General features: G+C 33.2%; 1 protein-coding gene across 3 annotated transcripts in view; it reads right to left on the minus strand.

Annotated features, from left to right (window-relative positions):
* Positions 1-22,044, minus strand: part of LOC116424323 (uncharacterized) — a 141,865-nt gene that overhangs the window by 22,134 nt on the left and 97,687 nt on the right. For all 3 annotated transcript variants that reach the window (XM_031970589.2, XM_031970590.2, XM_031970588.2), the window contains 3 exons: positions 3,836-4,002; positions 2,245-2,318; positions 2,065-2,163 (listed from right to left, as the gene is read on the minus strand). In XM_031970589.2, the coding sequence (XP_031826449.1) occupies positions 2,065-2,163; positions 2,245-2,318; positions 3,836-4,002 (340 nt within the window). The remainder of the gene's footprint in view (positions 1-2,064; positions 2,164-2,244; positions 2,319-3,835; positions 4,003-22,044) is intronic.

Raw genomic sequence — 22,044 nt, forward strand, 5'->3', positions numbered from 1 at the left:
TAGACACTAAGCAGTTACTTTATTTTATATTTTATGTATCTATAATTGTTTCTAAGATACACTGGAAAACTTACCAAACGTTTTTGTACAATAATCATAAAGAATATGTGAAATTTGAGTTATTCAGCTCATAATAAACGGTGAATAATTTAATCAAAACCAAAACTTGAATTGTAATTCTCATTTTTAATAAAGCTTAAAAGAAAGTATTTAAAAATTTTTCAATATTTATGAAGTATTATTCACTTCTAGGTAAGTACAGTACAGTGCAGCTCTCACGTCTTGGCCGACTACTCAAAAGCTAAAAGTGCACAAAGGCAAAGAGAAACGACCACTCGCGGCACTCGGTCAGGTAGTTAGGGTAACAGTGATGCCTTAATTTCGACACGTCCTTGTTATTGACCGAGTCAATAGTCGGGCAACAAAGAATGCAAGCGAAACGGAATGCAATCAAGTGAGATGTACTTCAGGTTGTTCGCGAAAAGAGCCCCCGTGACGGCACAGGGACAAGAGCGGTCTCTCGCTAGGGATTTTTTTTTATGATTTTGATTGGTTATGGATAACCATATTGACAAATAGCAAATTAGTATTGAAAATTAGTCGAGAAAAGATGAAAGCTGACCAATGCGACCCGCATTCCTTTCAGGGCTCTTATGAACAACGCGGGATAGGAACATTGGCATCGGATTTCGGTTCTGCGCAGTGGCGGCTTTTTATGTTTACCAAATCCTCAGGACACGGAGGTTCGGTTGCTATGTTATTCTCTGGTTGAGAAGTATTGGCGGCATTTCTTCGAGACGAGAAATCAGACAAGAGGACTCTTCCAGTCACGATGTTTGGGTCGCTTCGGTTTCGATGCATAGTCATCATTGGTGTACAGCAGTAACACAGGGCGGAAGCAAGATCGAACGCGACGGAGTAAAACGGAAGTACAGTGCGTTCGTTATTCGCGTAAGCCAAGACAGTTTATGGCTCAAAAGTGAAGAGAGGCAAGTAACAAAGACACGCCGAAACTAATTCCGCCATTACAATCGGGCCGAGCGCTGCGAATGGACGTTTCCCCTTGTCCCTCTTCATTTTTAAGCCACAGACTGATTTGTGTTCAAGTCAGTAACGCACTGTATAGACAATTTTGTTTCCTATCGTTCCGGTCTTACTTCGTCGCATTCGGTCTCGCTTCCGTCCTGTGTTATTGCTGTTCACTAATGATGACTATGCATCGAAAACCGAGGCGACCCGAGCATTGTCAGTGGAACAGTCCCCTTGCTCCTATGCACATTTTGATTTCAAGATTGACTGAGGATGTGAGAGCTAGACAGTAGTCGGGTCTTTGTGTTCCTGAAATTCCATAAACATAAGAAGCCGCCGAAACCAAATTCGCCGCCAATGTTCGTTACATTTCACTTCGTTGCATTCTGTTCCGCCTGCTTTCTTCGTCACGCAGCCTGGCCAATAACAACAATGTGTCACAACAGGGGCATCACTGTTATTCTATAGCTGCTACTCAATAAAGCATCGTGAATGTAGGAGTTTCCTTGCCTCTGTGACTTTTTCGCTAACTTCGGCTAACTTACAATCGAACAGTACTTACTGTATTTACGTGTGTACCATGCAAAGTATACTGTAATGACGTAATAAAGAAAGAAATGAAGAGAATGAATTGGTAACATATGGTGCCCTTTGAACTTTAAGAGTATTGTATTATTATATAATATAGTAATTACTTCCCAAGGAATAATCGGATACAGGAAATTATCGTTCAAATTAATTTAGCATTATGACTTTCTGAAAGTTATCGCTTTGTAGAGTAAAAATGTGTTTATTTGTAGAAATTACCATTGCTACAGATTAATTCGGAAAAGATCAGGGAGAAAGAAAAGTATTATTCTCAAATCAAGGAATTCCTTCAGTTAATATTTGTCGTCACTTCTTCCCCATTTGACTTCACACATTTAAATACACGAAATCCGTTATCTAATCATGAAGAATACTTTACGTTTCGTGAAACTTCGAAACGTGCAGTTACGAAGGAAAAAAAATAACAGTGCGCATTGTGACATTTACCTGAGTGTGGCCGAGGTGCTCTTGGACTTGCCGGCTGACGTAGACGATTTTCCCTGTAGTCGTGACCACGATAAAGAAGCCCCCGCTTTGGATCAAGTTCTGTTACGGTTAACAAAAACGATTTTAACGTGTTCTCAACATGTAACGATAACAGGACTGGATCGATTTACGACTACTCACGTCGACGATATATTGTTCCAAGTCCAGTTTGCCGATCTCTCGGGGTAGAAAATCTACTGTGCCGTATCCCAACGCTGTGACAGAAAACAGAAACATATAATAATTCATTAAAAGTTTGTAAAAAAATGACGCTCGTGCATACTGCAACTAATGGGTCTCATACATAGCGCGAGTAATGTAAATAATAAGAAAATATATCCATGATTATGTACGTTTATTTTAATAAAATTTTGATACTTCTTTGTATTAAAATTTTAATAGTGATAAATTTGTTTACCAAAACAAAATAAAGGGCATATTTCTTTTATTTCTTTAATTTTATATGTTTTATTACATTTATATAACAGTTATATAGATTATAAAATTGTGTACGGATTTACAGTATGTATATAAATTATTATATTAGTTTCTCTGTATAGCTGTATAGTTCAAAATTGGCAATGAGAGCGTGGATAGAGTGTCGAATAAAATAATATGTACTGATTTACGCTGACTACGTGAATGATATCAACCAAGTAAAAATAAAACTGTTTAGAACATAATACACTGCTTTCTTATACATCCACAAATACCAGAGATATTTACGTCATACCATTTACATGGTTCGCCTTCTGTACAAGACATCCCACTTTAATTTTTCTGACAATATGATCGCGCTAGTACTTTCAGTGTCAACAGACAGTTTTAAAATATCTGCGAAACATGTGCTATTTTAAGCGCAAACAAGTGGGTTAATAAAAAGACATTATATTTTAGTAAATTTTGAAATAATTGCAATTAATTGGTGTTGAATGGAACATTAATTATGACACCCGTGTTCTCGTTATATATAATGAATTGTAGATGACGTTTAACCACAAAATGGAATAAATAAATAACTAAACATATATTTATGATGTGTGTGTGTGTGTGTGTGTGTGTGATTAGACATACCTCGATGTTGTTATTATACTAGTATTGACAGGTAACTTATTTCATTTTATATTGTTATTATTATATTTCAAATTTTTCATGTGTATAGGTAACAGACAACTGACATTAATGTTTAAGAAATAAGTGAATTTTTCTTGATGGCTTTAAAAGTATAATCATTTTTGCATTTTCTTGTTGTTTGACATCTAGAATTATAATTTTTGGGGGTTTTTGGCTTTAAATGTTTTAATTCATGTTTCGTTAAATAAATTGTTCTGATATTACAGAATTTTTAAATAACACAAAACAAAAGTGGAGAAAAGTGAAGTAGTAGAATACACTGATTTATCAAATTATCCTTTAACTAGAAAATCAAGCAAATATTATAGAATATATTTTACTTTATTATCACGGAAGTAGTATTAGTAAATAGTATATTACTGAAGTAATCTAATATTATTGCAATTTCTGTATGGCCAACAGAATTTTTGTTATATCATGGTACGAAATCCGACAATAAGAAAATTTTATTTTAAATAAGAAAAATTCAAAGCTAATTTAGTGCTTTAATGATAAAATTTTTAAAAATTCGAAAAAACGACTTAATCTATTTGGCTAACGAGCAACTTAGTTAACGTATCAATTCAGGTGGAAAAATTCGATAAACATTTCAACTTACTATAGTGCGACCTGAGGAACGCTACAGCCAGCCTCAGGATGGAAATCTTGTCCATCTTCCTTGGACTTTCGGCGACAGCAGGTACGAGCTTCCCCATTGCTGTGATGTTTGTGTTGTGATTGTCGCGGCGTTGTTTCTCTGCCATGTTGCGAGCCGCTCTCGGATTGCTGTAACACAATGAAGGGGAAATTTCTTGTTAATAATGTATAACCACTAGCTACTTTACAAGGATGCTGCAACTTTCAAAATAGGGTAATTTTAAGTGAAATGGCGCGATCTCATTTAGATTTTCAAACATCTATATTTTCAATTGTTTTCAATGGCATACTGAATCTTGCACAGAGGCTAATTTTCAAAAAATTGAATTGTGCGGATGGAGATTTTCGGTGAGATCAACTTATACCGCTATACCAGATCACGATCTCCAGATTTAACACCTCCTGACTTTTTCTTATAGGGCTTTATTAAAACTGAAGTGTACGCCTGGGATAATAACAGCGTTGAAGAATTAAAAGCAGATATAAGTTTGGCGTTTGAAGATTTAAAATATACTCATAACGTATTACAAGAAGTGCACAATAATTTAGTTTCACGAGCAGAGATGTGAATGCAGCAACATGGTCAACAATTTGAAAACCTGTTATATTAATAAACTGATTTTTAACAAGTACTAATCTTATTCTTATTTATAAAACTATTCAAATTAAATACAGAACAAAGGAAAGTAGTAATCGATATCACGGTGATAAGATCACAACAATAACCGGAAGCAATTTACGACATTGTCGATGTTTAATAATACAAACACGGGTAGGAACAGAAGTTTCATACTTTGAAAGGTTTTCATACTTTTAGGTTTCTGACTGATACTCGAACTCATTCTTTTAAAAACTAAGCATTAAATGAAAAAACGTTATCCTTCTTTCTATATTTATTTTTACATATATAGAAAAAGTAAGATATCATATTGTCATGCAATGCATTTTAAATAGATAATCAATTCGAATCAAATTTAAGTGTCGTTGCAGTGTCAAGTCAAGTAGTGACCGAGAGATGCCACTGCAGTGCAAACGGTCAATTAACATTCGTCAAACAGTTTAGATAAAATATTTTCATTATAGATAAAAACACATGCTAATTACTAGGTGCCGTCCTTTAAAAAAGAACCTGACCTCGAACAGGTTAACGCTAGTCGTATCGACAGTTTGTATATACTTATGTACCTACCTAATTAATACTACACCTACTGTAACTAGTTAAATAACTAGTTATAAAATAATAACAGTAAGCAAGTTAAACGATAAATTTGTTTTATTCGAAACAGAGACAGAAGAGAATACGAAAATTGAAAAACAGATTAATCGGATAATATGGGAATTAATATAATATTAAATGAACAAAGAAAAACGAAGAATTTTAAGTCAAATTTTAAATCCGGTCGTTTAATCGTTCACGATACGTTTAGTATTAAAGTAGCAACCGTATCTTTCGAATACTTTCGAAATAAGAAATTTTCACTCATTTGGTAATTCCAGTGTTCATAAAAATATCCATTCCGACTCGACGGGGATCGCGAGAAAATCAGGTATCCCACGTGCAAAACAGTTTCGGAACAAAGTGTCATTTAGCAACGTCGAGGTATTGTCGCAAAATACGCGTCGCGAGGATTTCGCGAGGGTTGTAAATTGTCCTGACGCGAGTGAACGCAGTGGGGTTGCAAATTTTACGGGGTGTTGGGTTACGAGATTTATTTCGAGTGTCGTTGAAACGAGTCCACGTAACGTGTCGATCCCCGTTGCGAATAAAAATCCTCGTGATTTCGGGAAACGTGTCCGGCACCGGTGTTTTCAGATCAGGTTACATTTGACACGGCTTTCCCATGGCAGCGTAGCGCAGAAACGGGCCGGCGAATGCAATATCCCGCGACGCATCTAAATTTCCTCACGCGCCTCATGCGTGAGTCAACCGGCAGCATCGTGTAACCACGAAAATAATTCTACAAGCGAGTTCCACGGCCACGGGAGCACGACTCGGTAACGTACGGGGGTGGCTTTGTATTCTTTACACGTACACTCCCGATCATAAGTCACCGGATACTTACACCGTCGCCGGAAACTTTCCGACCACTTTTTCTTTACTTTTTCTTTTTTTCGAAAATACAGTTTTGTACGGACAAACATTGTGTAAAGGGAACAAAATCGTTGTCCATTTTGCTTTTAACCCTTTGCGCTGGACAATATTTTTCGCTACAAATCTTCAGTATTTTATAAGGAAATATTGACGATATTTTTCACAATTAATACAAAAAATTATTTTGTATGAATTAAGGGACAGAATTATTTTTGAATTCGACAATATTTCTCATTACAAATATTCATTACTTTCTGATGAAATATTGATGATACTTTTAACGATTTTGCTGCTTCAAATCGGATGGGGATTGAAAGCTGCCCCTCGAGTGGAAAGGGTTAACAGATTGCGAACCAACTAACTAACTAATCGCTGTATCCGGCTATTTTTAATGAAATTAACTTAGTGTAAGTCCGAGAAAGATGACTATACTTTTCTTGGAAACGCATTTAAATGGAAACTAAAAGAATTAGCACACTACATTTGATTTCGAAATAAGCTTTGGTTACTTTCTTAAAAAGTAATCAACAACAATTAAAATTATAAGTGAAAAGACCGATTGCCATTGTAACTCTTTATGCATCGATTGTATTAATTGTTTATGCAACATAATTGAAAATCTGCCTTGAAATTACCCTATATCGCTATATGAAAAAAACTTAGATATCTTATTGTTATTTAATACATTTCAATTAAATAATCAGTTGTAATAAAATATAATATTTTTTAAGTGGTAATTAGCGAAGTTACAAAGATAAGTACTTATATAAAAGCGAGATTTCCCGTATGCCGTACGTATGTGTTAATATACACTTCTCTGCTTAAATGTTTACATTTATAATTTAAAAGTTCATGCGTTTATAATGTACAAATATAAGGTTTATTATACAATATGTCTATTTGTATACAAATTAAGAATAATTGTTTCACTTGTCTCTAAATTGCACAACTGCTTTGGTCAATTACCAAATGAGTGAAAATCTACGATCAATGTTTGGCACGTTTTGTGGAACGTTTATTGGATATTTCGTAATCCTTCTATTATTTATAATACTTCAACACAATAATAAGCCAACTAATTGACAGAATCCTCAAAATAGCGGAAGAAGTAAGTAATATATGATGAATCGTTATTTTTATCGTTATAGAAAGGTTTTGTAATATTTCGTAACTTCAATGTATAGAACACTATTTAAAACAAGACTGTTACTTTCTTTTTTTAACGATACCAATAATTCATCATTGCAATAAATTGGCTCTGTATACTAGTACCATTAATCAACTTTATAGAAGAGAAAATTTTTTAAACTAAACTGATACTCGCCAAAAGACACATTGACGTTAATGTCTTGCTTTCAAATATCACACCCACACGCTCTTTCTCAGAAAACTCTCTAAATTCCGAAATATTTATAGTAAAAGCAAGGATTGCGTCTAATTGTTGCCAACTATATAGTTGCACACAAACACCTTCATTTCAAATTCAAGTTCAACTATTTCACGGTTGCCAAGACAAGCAGATCATTTACTAATACATTTATAGATTATATATTTCTTTCGACGCAGTAAACTTTGTTCAACGGTTATTCCAGTCAGTCATATGACACTGACTTTTAAAATGTTGTTTGTACGAATAAGCATTGTTTATTAGTCTTGTAATAATCAGAAAATGAATATTTATGAACTTTCATATTTTTATAGATTAAATAACGATGTTACAAAAGTAAGAATTGAAATTTCTCAGTGAAATTAATATGTCAAATTATAAGCTTTCTTAAACTAAAAAAAAAGAATAGTTGTAAATTGTTCTAATTTTATAAAATGTTCCACTTCAGCAAAAGTTACACGTTCACAAATATTATTGACACATAAATTTTCTGATCTGGTATATATCATCTTGTTAATTTTACTATCGTAGTCTATATAATCGTAGTAATATATATATATATATATAATAAAAATTAATTATACCGCAAAACAAAGTGCGTAAAAAGTGTAATAAATAATTTTAAAGTTAATTACATTTATGGACATTTGTATACCCTTAACGATTTCTCTGCACTTCGAATAATAAAATTATGGAAGCAATATGTTGTAAAGCACTAACAATTTTATAAAACGATTTATTTATTATTCATTCGTGTAATGTAGAAAAACCGGAAATAATATCGGTACATACAAATGAACCCAGGAATATGCAAATGTAATTGATATTTGCACGTGTAAAACGGTGTTATATGTGGAATACAAAATGCCCACCGGAAAATGTGTGCAATTGAATTGTTATTTCAGAAATTCAATTATTTGACGAAAAATATGAACAAAAATATTTGTCGCATGCCAGACAAACTGCTTTAACGCGATATAGTAATACAATTATTCATTAATGATAATTATTCAACTTCTGTAACCACTTGGCACTATAACATCTGTTATCCATCATCATTCATTTTTAATTGTTTAAAAATATGTGGCAAATTTAAACATGGAAAAACCATAAAACCGAAGGACTATCATTAAACTGTTCCACTGTTTAGAACATTATAAATTTCACGGTAATTATCAACTTGTTATTGAAGTTTACTAGAATTTGTAGTTTCTGAACTTTCGATAAATGTCTTCGATAGTTACCATTTTTACAGAAAACACTGATACGGTGTTCTTTTTTAAAGAATCTAGCGATTAAAATATTACAATTATCTAATCTATTTTATCTAATTAAAGAGTTCGTTACCGGTGTAATGTAGTACAGTACGAAACCACATATAATATCTATTCAAATACTGTTACAACTTCATCTCTACTACTACTATAAGTACTTTATCAACAGATCAGATTAATTGGTACTTTATGATTCTGCTACTTCATAATTTCATAATATTAAAATGATAAGGATCGTAATATTAATCAAATATGACATCAAATGTTCATGATCTCTGATTTCCTTTGACAAGATTATATATTATACAACGTAATGGAATCTGGAAGAAAAGTATAATTAATTATGATACAAAATGAAAATAATAACAAAAAAGGAATTCTCCCATTATTGATTTCATTTACTTAAATGAAGATCATAAAAACTGGCATTTCGTTTAAACATCCATGGGTGTATGTATTTTTTTACTATTAAATCATACAAAGTAATTTATAACATACTCATACGTAGTTGCGTACAGTTTTATTTATTTATAATTTTACCAACTTTTTTTAATTAAAATTTGTTCGATCGACCTATGTGAAATATACATTTGTACGTAAACTTCTAGTTTAATTTTAAGTACACTGCGCTTGCTCGTGTAAACTTACATTTCTTGGGACGTCTCCACTTAACAGAAAAATTGTCTACATTTTTTTTATTGAACACTGTTCAAGTTACCGTTTCATCAAGTTTCAGGCAATTAAATTCAAAACTAAAACTTTTCAAATAAGCGTCAAGTTCAAAGTAAAATGAAAATTTACTTAAACATTGTTAATATTTAAGTTTATAATAAATACAAAAAGCACATTGAGTTCTTGGTGTCTGCAAAAAAATCCAATAATTTTAGAAATCGGTTGGAAACAACAGACGATAAACGTTATATCCAGTTGTCCTCTCATATCTCAGTCCAGGGATAGCTTCGTTATTATATGTTTATATTATAACGAGAATCTACGCGTAAGCTATTAATAGAATAAGTGCATTATGGCGTAGTATAGTGTTAATTGCAACTACAGGGACGTTGTATCACGTAACAAAAACAGACGTAAGTTAGATTACAATGAAATTAAAAAATATATTATTTGCAAATATGACCGCACAGTCAGTCACAGAAGTCTACACGCATAAAAATGTGCCCATAAAATTGGAAGTAGGGTTTCACACATTTTACAAGTATTAATTAATTTATTTGTAAAATAATCAAACAAGGTCAGATAGATTCTAAAAAGTAACGGCGTGTAAATTGTATAATTATTGTGATTATTGTAATAAAAATATATTTATATATTATTATAATAAAAGTATACATATTTCTTTGTTATAATCAGACTCTTATGAAGCTCCTTACAGTTAGATTGCTATCTTTATCGTATAGCGATGCTAGCTGGTAACAGATAAGTCTCATTTCAATCAATGTCTAGAGACTGAGACAATCACGAGCGAGTGTGAGACTAATACAAAGCAGCGAACCGTTAGTCGATAAAACGAACATGAAATTGAGACGTCTACTTTTATAATCACATTGACAGTCCCAAAATATGCAACTGTAGGTGCAGCGTTTCTGCTCTAATTGCTTGGTGTTTTTTCTAAATATTAGATATATTTTAAATACATGAACATTAGAATAGATAAATTTTAATCAAAAAAGTATTTCGATATAAAAGGTAGAGCGTGAAATGTATAGTTGAAAATATTTAATATATTGACAATTTTCTTTATTGTATGGTTAAATTGATTATAAAACTGAATTTCTTATAAGTTAAGTACAAATGATGAGTCATTGCTATCTGATTCAGCAGAATTTAAATAGTACAACCACTACGAAGTATTTATCTACCGATGCTTTTGACAATTTCTTTATCAACATGTGGCTTCTTGGATACGCGTTTCACACAGCGTCGATAGAATTTTTTCCCCTTTACTGTCCTTTTTCTGTCGTATTTTACAATCTCTATCATCTGCTTGAATGGTCCCATTCATTTCAGGTGAACATTTTACAAAAATTTCGTCAGAAATTCTGCGTCACTTTAGTCTGTTGAACTTGAATCGCGAGTTGAAGTACCTACAATACCCTGGACTTTGTTTCTTCATGGCATGCTGCTGACAACGTTTTTTAAAGCATTGTCGAATATTGTACGCTAAATCCATAATTTTCAAATACATTTAATAATTACACTATACGGTTGTACTTTAATACGAAAGAAAAACTCAAATTTACTTTTGTTCTTTACAAGTAAACAATGTTGTGTATTGAATATTTTTGAAGGTTTTAAATTGAACGATTGTGTACAAAGTTGTAAATGAGAATGTGGTCTACTTTCATTAGTCTTGAGGAACCTTGTGTCGATGAATCGTACTTCAAATATTCTCGAAGGACATTTCTAGAAAAATTTTGCTTAAAGATTTAATTTTCTGCATAAATCAGCAAATACATCAATAGAAGAAAGATCGGTATTAAAATAGTTTCCATCAGTCAGTTTTAGTTACCATTGTATTTATTATAAAATAAAAAAATCAATAAGGATAAATTCTTTTTAATAATTATTACTCAAGTGAACGCTTCTTGTATCTCATAGCTTTAATAGGTTTCCTTTAAAATTGACTTTTCACTTGATTTTCTCGCTTCAGAGTGAAAGATAAATAAGGAAAATAAATGATTCGTAACTTTATTGAATTTATCAGTAATCAAGAATAATAATATGAGTAATGAAAAAAAAAATAAAAATGAAAAATCTCGTGAACAGTTTTTTAAGTATTAATATATTCCTTTCGTACTTTGTATTAGCTAATTAAATTGTTCAATGAGAAATGAAGGGAAACATACAGTAGATCGTAATGAAACATGCAAGCCCATACAGAATACTTAAAAAATCATAGTTAATCCCAAATCACTAATCTCTCAAATAAAAATCGTGTTTATTATTCATATAGTTTAATTTATTATATTGTTATGTAGTTTAATTTATACACATTTCTTTGTATCGTTAATTTGGAAGCACAATGTCAAAGTTTATGCTTCGTTTGTAATTTCGATGATGTGAAAAAATATTATTGAACAGAATATAATCTAGACTTAACCCATTGCACTCGTGTGTTATGCTGGAGATAATAATACAAATCTGTTAAATTGTTTTAAAAAGTACCACACTTTAAAAGATTATATAAATTATATCTTATTACAATAATAACAAATAAAATAAATATAAAACATAGAATTCCACAGCTGCAAATTAGTTTAATTCATTTCCCAAAAAATAAATACAAGTTTACGTTCAACAGCATTGAAAATAAATCAAGTGCAAATGGTTAAGATTTTAAACAAACAGAAGTACGTTATGGTCACGGTTCGAATCGCTTTTGCAGCCGGACAATGCACAGGCGAGCGATACTTCTGAAAATCTGCGCGCGCGAGGGTTATCCGGCGTTACACAATACCAAAATGACTTTGGCCAATTATCCCGGTAGCGGCCTTGGAACGCGTTATCGCTGCGATAACGCCAGCCGAAACATCGGCTTTAATGTTTTGATACAGTTAGAATCGCAGTCCATGGGGAAGTGACCTCGAGATGCTCGACAAAACAGGATAAGAGGCCGGTGATAATCCAATTCGGTAGTATAACCTCGCCTCGTTCTTTTTCCTGTGGTGTTCAGGCGAAATTCTGATTATCGCGGTGCGAACAATTGCCTCGAGTGTTTTGGGGAGCTGATCAAACTGAATTCGTCGAAAAAATTCACGATAGCGAGCTGTGAACGTGTCTGATTTCATTTCACGTAAAATTTTAGCGAATGTTGCGCGAAATGCCTCGATTATAAGAGCAGAAAGAAACCAAAACGATTTAATTGCTTATGATTAATAGATCTTTATTAGTGAGAAATTCGTATTAATAGCTGAATAATTTAATGTGTAAATAAATGAAAATGTATCTTCATGGTAAGATCTTTAAATTCAGCAAACGTTTAATCTACGGGAATTTCAGATTTTAATTACTGTTCGCAGAAATGATTAAAAGATGAAAATATATAAATTATAAAACTATTATATTAATTTATTGGAAGTAAAATTATTTTCTCAATTAGAGAAAAGTAACAAAGCATTGTGTTATAGTAAACAAAATATTGTTCAAAGGCAGAGTGAGATGAATTAATTGTTCATGGCTCCTAATTAACGATGCTTAGTAGGAAAAATTGTTCGTATTTCAGGTATTTTAATCTATAAGGGGTTAAAAGTAAAGTCTGCGACTTTAAGATCGTACGCACTATCGTTTACAAGTGGCAGTACACTCGACTGTTATGAAGAAAATATGAAATTGTGTCAGAGATTGAAACTTGTGCAGCAATTTCATTGATTTGCTCCATTTTCAGTAGATAATAAGCTGGAAACACTGTCAACGAAACTTTGGAATCGTATGTTGATTACAGCTCCAATATATAATTGTTTTCAAAGAATCTCACTTGCTGCTTTTAATCAATAACTTTCAATCGATGACTCAAAAGTGGTAACGATATGTACAAAATACAAAGTACATTAAAAATATATGACTCATTTGTCACTTGGTTTGACTCAGAAAAATCATAGAATTCGATATTCAATATTAAATTTTGTACAAAAATTTACATTGAATCATTAAAAGAAATAAATTAGTTCCATCCCTTGATTCGTGTATTATATTTTTTATGTTAATTATAAAAAATGCCATTAACGTTTCGGTAGAAAGAGATGAGTATATACACATCTATATGTATATAAATTTTCGAACGCAATACGTTTAAGCCTGTAACCGCATAATTCATGTTCTAAATGTATAATTAACTACACGCGAAACGGAATCGTTCCAACAAGAATATCTTATCGTGTATTCTAAAAGGCGCGATGTTCCGAGAATTCGGAAACTATAAATACTTGGTAACGAACTTCAGAAGCAAGATCGCGCGAAACGGTGACTCCGAAGTAAAATTGCGATGGTCAGGACTCCGATGAACTCGGACAACGAAAATGTCTACGATCAGCATTGACATCAGGGGACTCGGTTCGCGGTAATCGAGATACGCGTGTGGCACGGTGGACGTGTGTGCTGTTGCTGGCTGATTAAATTTCGTAGACGCCTGCAAAATGCGTCCATTTATTGCACAGTTTCGTCACGAACCAGCTTTGTTGGCGCGTAACCAACTCAGACGTCGACTTTTAAAAAGAGAAGAATGATTCATTCCTGTCTTCTCGATTAATTTTCACGATCTTCATGGATTTCACATTGAATTTAACCCTTCGCCGGTAAAATAACCATTAATGGCCTATCGGAAACTTTATTTCTTCATTACTTCGTCGTAATTTTGAATTTTTATTGCAAAGTGATATGAAAATTTGGCTAAAGTGGCAATTGTATATTAACCCCTTCCCCTATGATTTATTTTTTAATTATGATCGATACAACTATGTACTTGATCGTTAATAATTTATTAGAAAAAGAAAAAATATTGATGCTTACTCTATGCCTACGTTTACTCCAAAGGTTAACGATTGATAATAGAACAGTAATATTAAATTTATATATAAACGAAATAAATAACACTTAGATTTCCCAAATTCAGTTTAAAATTTTCGTCGCGAGTTTGACACGACATTGTATGTGAAGGGGTTAAATTCAGGACTATAAGAAGCATCTTAGAATTTTCTCAGATTTTTATAAATCTCACAACAGTGATAAATCAGGTCTTGGTTATTAATTTTTGCTGTGATCTTTTTTAAACGGCGGATGAAGGTTAAACGAAGTAAAGGATAAATCATAAATTGATTTTTACTATGTGACTTTGCTGGATCAACAATTAATCGTAATTCATAGAGAAGATACCTTTTAAGCGAAAGCAAGTCTCTGGTTTAGCTTACATCACTCTCGCCTTTTTTCCCGCGAGTGTCTGGCGGCCAGACGACGGGGAACAACGACACTCGAACAGGAAATAGGCCTATCATAAAGAAATCTATTATGAGCTTGTGCTATATTTTAAGACTGCTCGGTGGTCGTTTCTTCTTTTTATGGTTCTGACTTAACGAGGTTGGAGAGTATATACATTATATCGAGGAACACAAGACACTTTATGAAAAGGAAGCCTCGACAAATATGAAATGTTTACTGTCTTTCATTATTTTGGAGCTATGGAAAATATTTGAATGCTTAGAGTGTTTAAATTAATGCGAGATGCAAATCGAAACTTGTCTAACTTGCAATCTTGTTTTTATGGAGGATAAAGTATCTTAATGTTAAGATACTAATGAAAATCCTTTCCAAATAAAATAATTTAGATGTACAAATTATATATTGGTTTACATTGCAATAAGTGCTAATCAGCAAATTATTCTATGTTAATTTCAAAACGTAGGTAAGATCAAAAAAAGAATAAAGTAAATGATTAACATAATGCAAAACTGTCGTGTTGGTTATTTAATTTCATTAAATGTATAAAAATAAAAATAAAAAAGCATGATGATTTTAATAAAATTATAAAAATTACTTTTAATCAAATGTTAATAAAAACAGTTTGTTATTTCAGTTGTTTTCTTAACAAAAATTTTAATTTATTATAAAAGAGATATTTTAGAACTTACTGCTTTAACTTTTTTATTCCCATTATAATAGCTGAAATGTTCGGTATAGTAATAAGGATGTGTAATTGTGTAATAAATTGGGCAAATGTAATTTCCACTACAATTTCTACATAAACGGTTACATCACATTCGAAAATAGATTTAATTAAAATACCAGAAACGTCAATAATCCAATAGTAATTCTGATGACTAGTCTTATAATAAAATAACAATTATTGTTTTAAACAATTCTTAGTTTACGTTTATATTACATTACTATATCATTCCTCAAAATGCTACTACCTTGCAGCAAAATTGACTACTATTTCCATTTTCCATAAATGAACCCCCTTCTTCTAAATGAACGCAGAAAAAATTATTCTTCAGTGTGTAGTAGAGAATTGTTTAACACGAGTCCATCTTCGTTCATAAACAGAGACAATGGTAAAACCATGTTTCATATAAACCTGTCCTTCCATTTACACGGAACACTCGTTCCACGTAGATTTGTTTTACACGAATGAAAATCACATAACTAGAGTCAGCCAGCAGAAAAGAAAACAAAATATTGAAATGAAAAGCTACTATTTTTTAGAAACACAGGTCTATTTCACACAGCATACAAAATAGTAATAACGACATTTCAAAAGACGAAAATAAATTTTACTCGATATTGCTAACTTGGAATTGCGTCAATTGATATCACGTATGAACAATACAGCGTAAATGGAGGAACGTGCATTTTATGTTTTCATCCCTGAACAGTACAGTAGAACCTCCAATAACGCGATTCAACTATTATTGAAAAATAACTATATAAATGAGACTTTTCATAAGAAAGTAATGACAAGCAGAGAAAGAAATTAGACCAGTGTCAAAAGGGCCATTTAAGGCGAGATGTATAAACGTGAAATCGCTGTAACACTTTAATTGTGTTATCCCTTTCGTCCCGAATAGTACACATAGGTATATACCACGAACATTTAAAATTTCTGGAAAACGAGGAAACGCCTTAAGGAGAAAGGAAAATTGATCCACGCGGGGATCTTTGCTTATGGCTGACAGTTTAACCCATTTGCATCATTAGCGCATATATGATCGCCACGTTTTCGGACATTATAACTAGATCGCACATGAACAAGGACACGAACAGTTACACCATGTCCATTATTACCATCAAGATTTACTGGTCAACATTTTCCAATGTTCCTTAAAACAAACTCATCGAAGAAAACTCGCAAATGTTGTGTCATTTTATGAGTACAATAATTGCCGTGTGGATATATGCATTAGCCATTTCAAGTACTTTCATACCGTACAAAACAATTAAAATGATTTTGTCAAATTATCATTATAAATACGTGTGTATTAACTTTATTGCGCTAAATAAAACTATGAATTCTTTGTTCACGTCACTCTGTTTTTAATTTCCTATACGCTTCGAACCATTTTTATTTTGACGCAATGGAACACATTTTTGGCGATAGGACCAATTCTTCACTTTTCCGTATGACGCAAATACATCCAGTGCTAATTACCTGCTATTACACGTGTTCCGCTCGATTATTGCGCAACGGTGAGTTGTTTTCCAAAAAACTCGTTAGTCATTCTAGTCTCATTGTGTAGCTCGTAAAATACGTATGCAGGAACGAAAGAGTTTATACGGACTTCTACCGTAGTTATTTTCTAATCATTGAAAAATCCTTGACAAGTGATTCACGGAGTTTCCGATCGCGTCGATTCGATTTGGCCGAACCATTCGCGAAATGATTCGGGCTGGCTTTGTGGCAGACGGAGAGTAGCACGAGGAGAAAAGGGGCAGAGGGGCATACGAGTTTGGCTGGTCCGGTGTTCGCCTAAGGGTCTCTCTCTTCTCTTTCTCCGGGCTCTCGCTAGATCTTTCACACGCACACGGCGCGGCGCACACGGAATCGTTCGTAATCACGGCCTACCAACCCGTGACGGGTTGCGGTTAGCATGCACACGTACGACACGTATACAGATGCATGCAGCGACGCGCGAAAGTTCTGGCGTTACGCGTTGGATAGGTCGGGGCAGCGTGACGAATGAATCGATGCACGTGGACGGGGTAACCGCTTTTATACGGGCGAACCCTTGCCATCCTAGCCCGGTCTCGGTTATCCTCCGAACGTATCCTCCGGGTTTTATCCGCGAGACTCGGATAAAAGTAACTTTTGGTTTTGGTACTTTGGATGATGCGCTGGTTTGGCCAGTTTGCAATTGACTTTCTTCTTCTCATGTTCCTTATTATTATTATTAACACCGAAACTACCAAGTTCAATTGACTTTTTGAAACTGTTCTATAGGAACTCCAAGAGTACATTTATTCAGATTGTAACACATTGACCTCCACGGCGGTCACTGATGACTGAAGTGTCCAAATTACTTGAAAACAATTATAAGAAGAGAACTGATATACGATCTAAGTATTTAGTTACGTAGATAGCTAAATAATAGTGTAATTTGAGAGCTATGATACGAAATCATTGCTAATTAATTCTAATACTATTTGCGCTTGTTATGATACGATAAATAATGTTATATGAAACGCTCTAAATACTCGTGGCGGTCAACGTGTTAACTGGTTTTCAATTCAGTTTGCGCATTGTTACATCAATTTCTCTCAAAATTTCTCAGAGAAACATCTGTTACTTTTTTAATAATTACAAAAATAAGAAATCAGGTATGGGTAATTTTGACCCGTCTGGTAGGTTTAGTGTTAACCTCTTACACTGGAAAGATGTACTACGCACGTCGCCATGTTTTTTTTCCAAAAGTATCACTCTATAGAAAATTATTAACACATTGCGTTCTGGTTACTTTTCAGGAAACTGAATTAAAAAAAAAGATATTAAAGTTGATCAAATTTAATATTTTTTAAAATGCTGTGGTAATTAGCGTAGTTACATAGTTAGTTGTCTTTATATAAAAACGAGATTTCTCGTTACCAGCATGCAATGTGTCAATAAATAAAATTAGCGTACATATCTGTGTAAAATAGATAAAAACAAAATTCTTCGCTCAAGACTTTATTACTTTACAAGTTATTTTCAACGCAAGAGGTTCATCGTAACATAGATTTGGTGGCTGTTGATCAGTTTAACTCTTTGCATTCGAGAGGCGACTCTCAGTTGGTCCGATGCAATAAAATTCTTGGTATTCGATATTAAATTTCGTTTAATATATTTCATCAGAAAATGATGAATATTTATAACCAAAAAACTTTTGAATGCAAAAATTTAATCTTTTGCTGCTCCAAGTCTTCTTGATTTTTCATTCTGGAAGTTGGGTAAACGTTTCTCAGATGACCTGTAGTTTATTGTGGCATTTTAAAAATAATTGTTGCATTTAGTAATAATTAATAATTAATTATTGGGATAAAATTGAATGTTGCGATTAATTTAACAAAGTTTCGCTGTTACCATCATTTGTTATTGCAAACTATATAGTTCATTTGAGCGCAATTTGTGCGTGACATTTCCCTTTACTAACTTTGAGAGTCATTTCTCCCAAGGGGTGATTAACTATTGAACTCTGACCGGGTACCAAAAGGTCATTGGTTGCCGGCTTTTAGTAATGCCAAAGTGATTTTCTATTTACATTATAGGAAAATATTCCTAAGCTTAATATAACCTGAAAGAATTTTGATAGGGAAAGTTCGCAGAATTGAAAATATAAAAAAATATTGTAACAGTAATGTGAAAACTATTTTGTCTAGAACGATGAGGAGTTAGGTTAGCAGAAAAAATAAATTTGTATCGTACCGTAGCGAAATTACATAAATATATTCATTTTTAATTAGGTAATTTGATTAACCTTTTATAGACAACAATTCTTGAGATAAAGAAAATTATTTATTTACTAATATGTCCACTATTACTATTTTTATTTTCGTTCATTTACGAGTTACGAATCGTATCATCAGTCAATGTTTATAAACAACAATAATTACCACCCCTTTGATGAAGAAACTAAATCTTTAATTCAGAGATTATTAAAATGCAGTAAAAACAAAAACCACTAGAAAATAATTTAAAAATCAAAACATAAAAATATTGAGAACTATTCAGAAAATAAGGATTTACCAATACTCCTGATAAATCAGTATTAACTCTCTCACCACTTACTTTGATGTAGCAAAATGATATTTATACAAATGAATTATGATATTCAATATTAAACTTTGTGTAACGAATCGATACAGGAAACGTCAATAGTAAAACGGTTCTGTCATATCTCATTAGCGAATGATGAATGTTCATAGAGAACAAACTTTCAAGTGCAAAGGGTTAATGCAGACTATTATCACCGACACGTCGAAATATTGTATCCGAGGGACGAAGAATGGAAGAAAACCGAACAAGGAAATCATGCAACACAAGTTTCAGATCGCATCGCGACGCTTGACATCTCAAAGTCAAAAATATTCCATCGTTATCTAAAAAAACACGTTGGGACGCCGCCGTCTGCCACGATATGGCACCGTTTATAGCGATGATGTTTCGAGTGACGAGCTCGAAAACAATGCGGCAAGAAAGAGGAGAAAAAAGAGGGACAGGAAAAGAAAAAGCAGAAGCTATCAAATCGGTTCTTTCTTTTTTCTCACCGTTGTCGCAGGCCTGAGGGAGCCAGTAATTTTAATCCGACCGTGAATACTGCTTTAGAATCGAAAGCAGTGGAGATCGACGTTGTAAAAAATTGATTTATGCCTAACGGAACGAGAGTATTATTTGTGAAAAGCGGATGAGAACAATCGAGAGAAAACTGGTGGGCGGAGAACATAATAGCATATGATTTTAACTCTCAAAATATTGTATCGGGTCAATTTAGACCTGAGCTTTCATTCCGAGAACTCCATTGTGCGATAAATGTAAATTCAAATGAGAAAATTGTTAGCTATCGAAAAATGTATGTAAAATACATTTTACATCGAATATTATTGTATTTATGTACACTACCGCTCAAAAGTATCCGGACACTTGCTTTTGTTCTATAAAACATAGTTTAACTTTGTACGAAAGGTATTTAGAACGGTTATATCAATTGTAATTATTATTGTAACCTTTTTGAGGTATCATAGCATAGTAGAATTAATTTTTATGTACAAATTATATAATGAGTATGCAGAAATAAAATTCCTGCACAGAAATACAAAATCTAATGGAACGATCTCGACGCTTAAAAGAATCTCAAGTTCCACTTTGTTTCATCTCTATGGCGCAGAACGAGTTCATAGAGTTCTTCAATACGTATTAAGTGTCTGTAAACTGTTGATGATATGTTTATGTTCTTTCGATAAAGATAAAAATGGAGGTAACGCTATGCACTCGCCAGCTTCGCTTTAGTTCGTCTGTAGCTTCTTTTCCATGAAGATATGAATTCGAAACGAGAATTATCGATACAGAAACGTGCCAGTATCCTTACACTTGCAGAAGAAGGATATACAGTTAGAGAAATTGCACTGCGTCAGAAAATTGCGAAGTCAACAGTACATGACACTATTAAAAAGTATGCAACAAGTAAAGATTGCTCATCAAAAAAAAGAACAGGACGACCAGAAAAAACTACAAGATCCGAAGACCGATTTATCGAAACCATAAGTAAACGTAACAGACGTCTTACTGTATCAGAAATCACTGCGGAAGTTAATAGGACAAGGCAAGATCTCATCAGCGTGGCGACGGTCAAACGGCGGCTAGTGAATGTTGGTCTCCGTGGATGTGTGGCTGTTAAAAAACCACTTTTAAGACCAATAAATAAGAGAAAACGATACAATTGGGCAAAAGAACACAAAGATTGGACAATCTCAAATTGGGAAAACGTGTTATGGACGGATGAGTCCAAGTTCGAAGTTTTTGGCAGCAAAAGACGTCAGTTCGTTCGCAGAAAACCCAACGAAAAACTCTTAGACGATTGTGTAGTGCCAACGGTGAAGCATGGGGGTAGTTCGGTTATTGTGTGGGGTTGTCTTGGCAAAAATATGGCGGGTGATATAGTCAAAATAGACGGCATATTACGCAAGGAACAATATTTAAACATTTTAATTGAACACGCTGTGCCCTCCGGTAGTAGGTTAATAGGATCAAATTTTATATTTATGCAGGACAATGATCCTAAACACACAGCTAAATTGTGTAAAAACTATTTAGAGACATTAGAGAAAGAAAAACTACTAAAAATTATGCAATGGCCACCACAATCCCCGGACCTCAACCCCATTGAAAAATTATGGGATGAATTGGACAGAAAAGTGCGTGAAAAGTGCCCAACATCGCAAAAGGACTTATGGAAGTGTTTGCAAGAAACGTGCAAAGAGATTTCCACAGAAACAATGAAGAAACTGGTAGAAAGATTGCCAAGATTAGTGCAAGCGGTAATATCTAACCGTGGTGGATAAGTCGATGAATCTCGTATTTAATTTTAGTGTAGTATCGGTGAGTTCCACAGACGTAATTTTTAATTTAAAACGTTAGATATTTAATAAGAAATTAGAAATTTTATAAAAAAAACGGTTTTAGTCACTATTTTAGGAACTAACATAAAATTTATGCAACGTTAATACATATTTCGCAAGTGTCCGGATACTTTTGAGCGGCAGTGTACGTAATGCGCAAAATCCGTGCTTTTCCCTTGCGTTTTACTTCATTTATTCGTATTCCCTTGCTCTTTTATGTTATTTTTAAGAAGCAATGTTAGGGTTTAACGTATGAATTATTATAAGTAAAACAATGACATAAATAAGAAAATCATAGAAGGAAAGTGAGTGTGGGATTGTTGAAT

This window comes from Nomia melanderi, chromosome 7, assembly GCF_051020985.1.
Source record: "Nomia melanderi isolate GNS246 chromosome 7, iyNomMela1, whole genome shotgun sequence".
Taxonomy (NCBI): Eukaryota; Metazoa; Arthropoda; class Insecta; order Hymenoptera; family Halictidae; genus Nomia; species Nomia melanderi.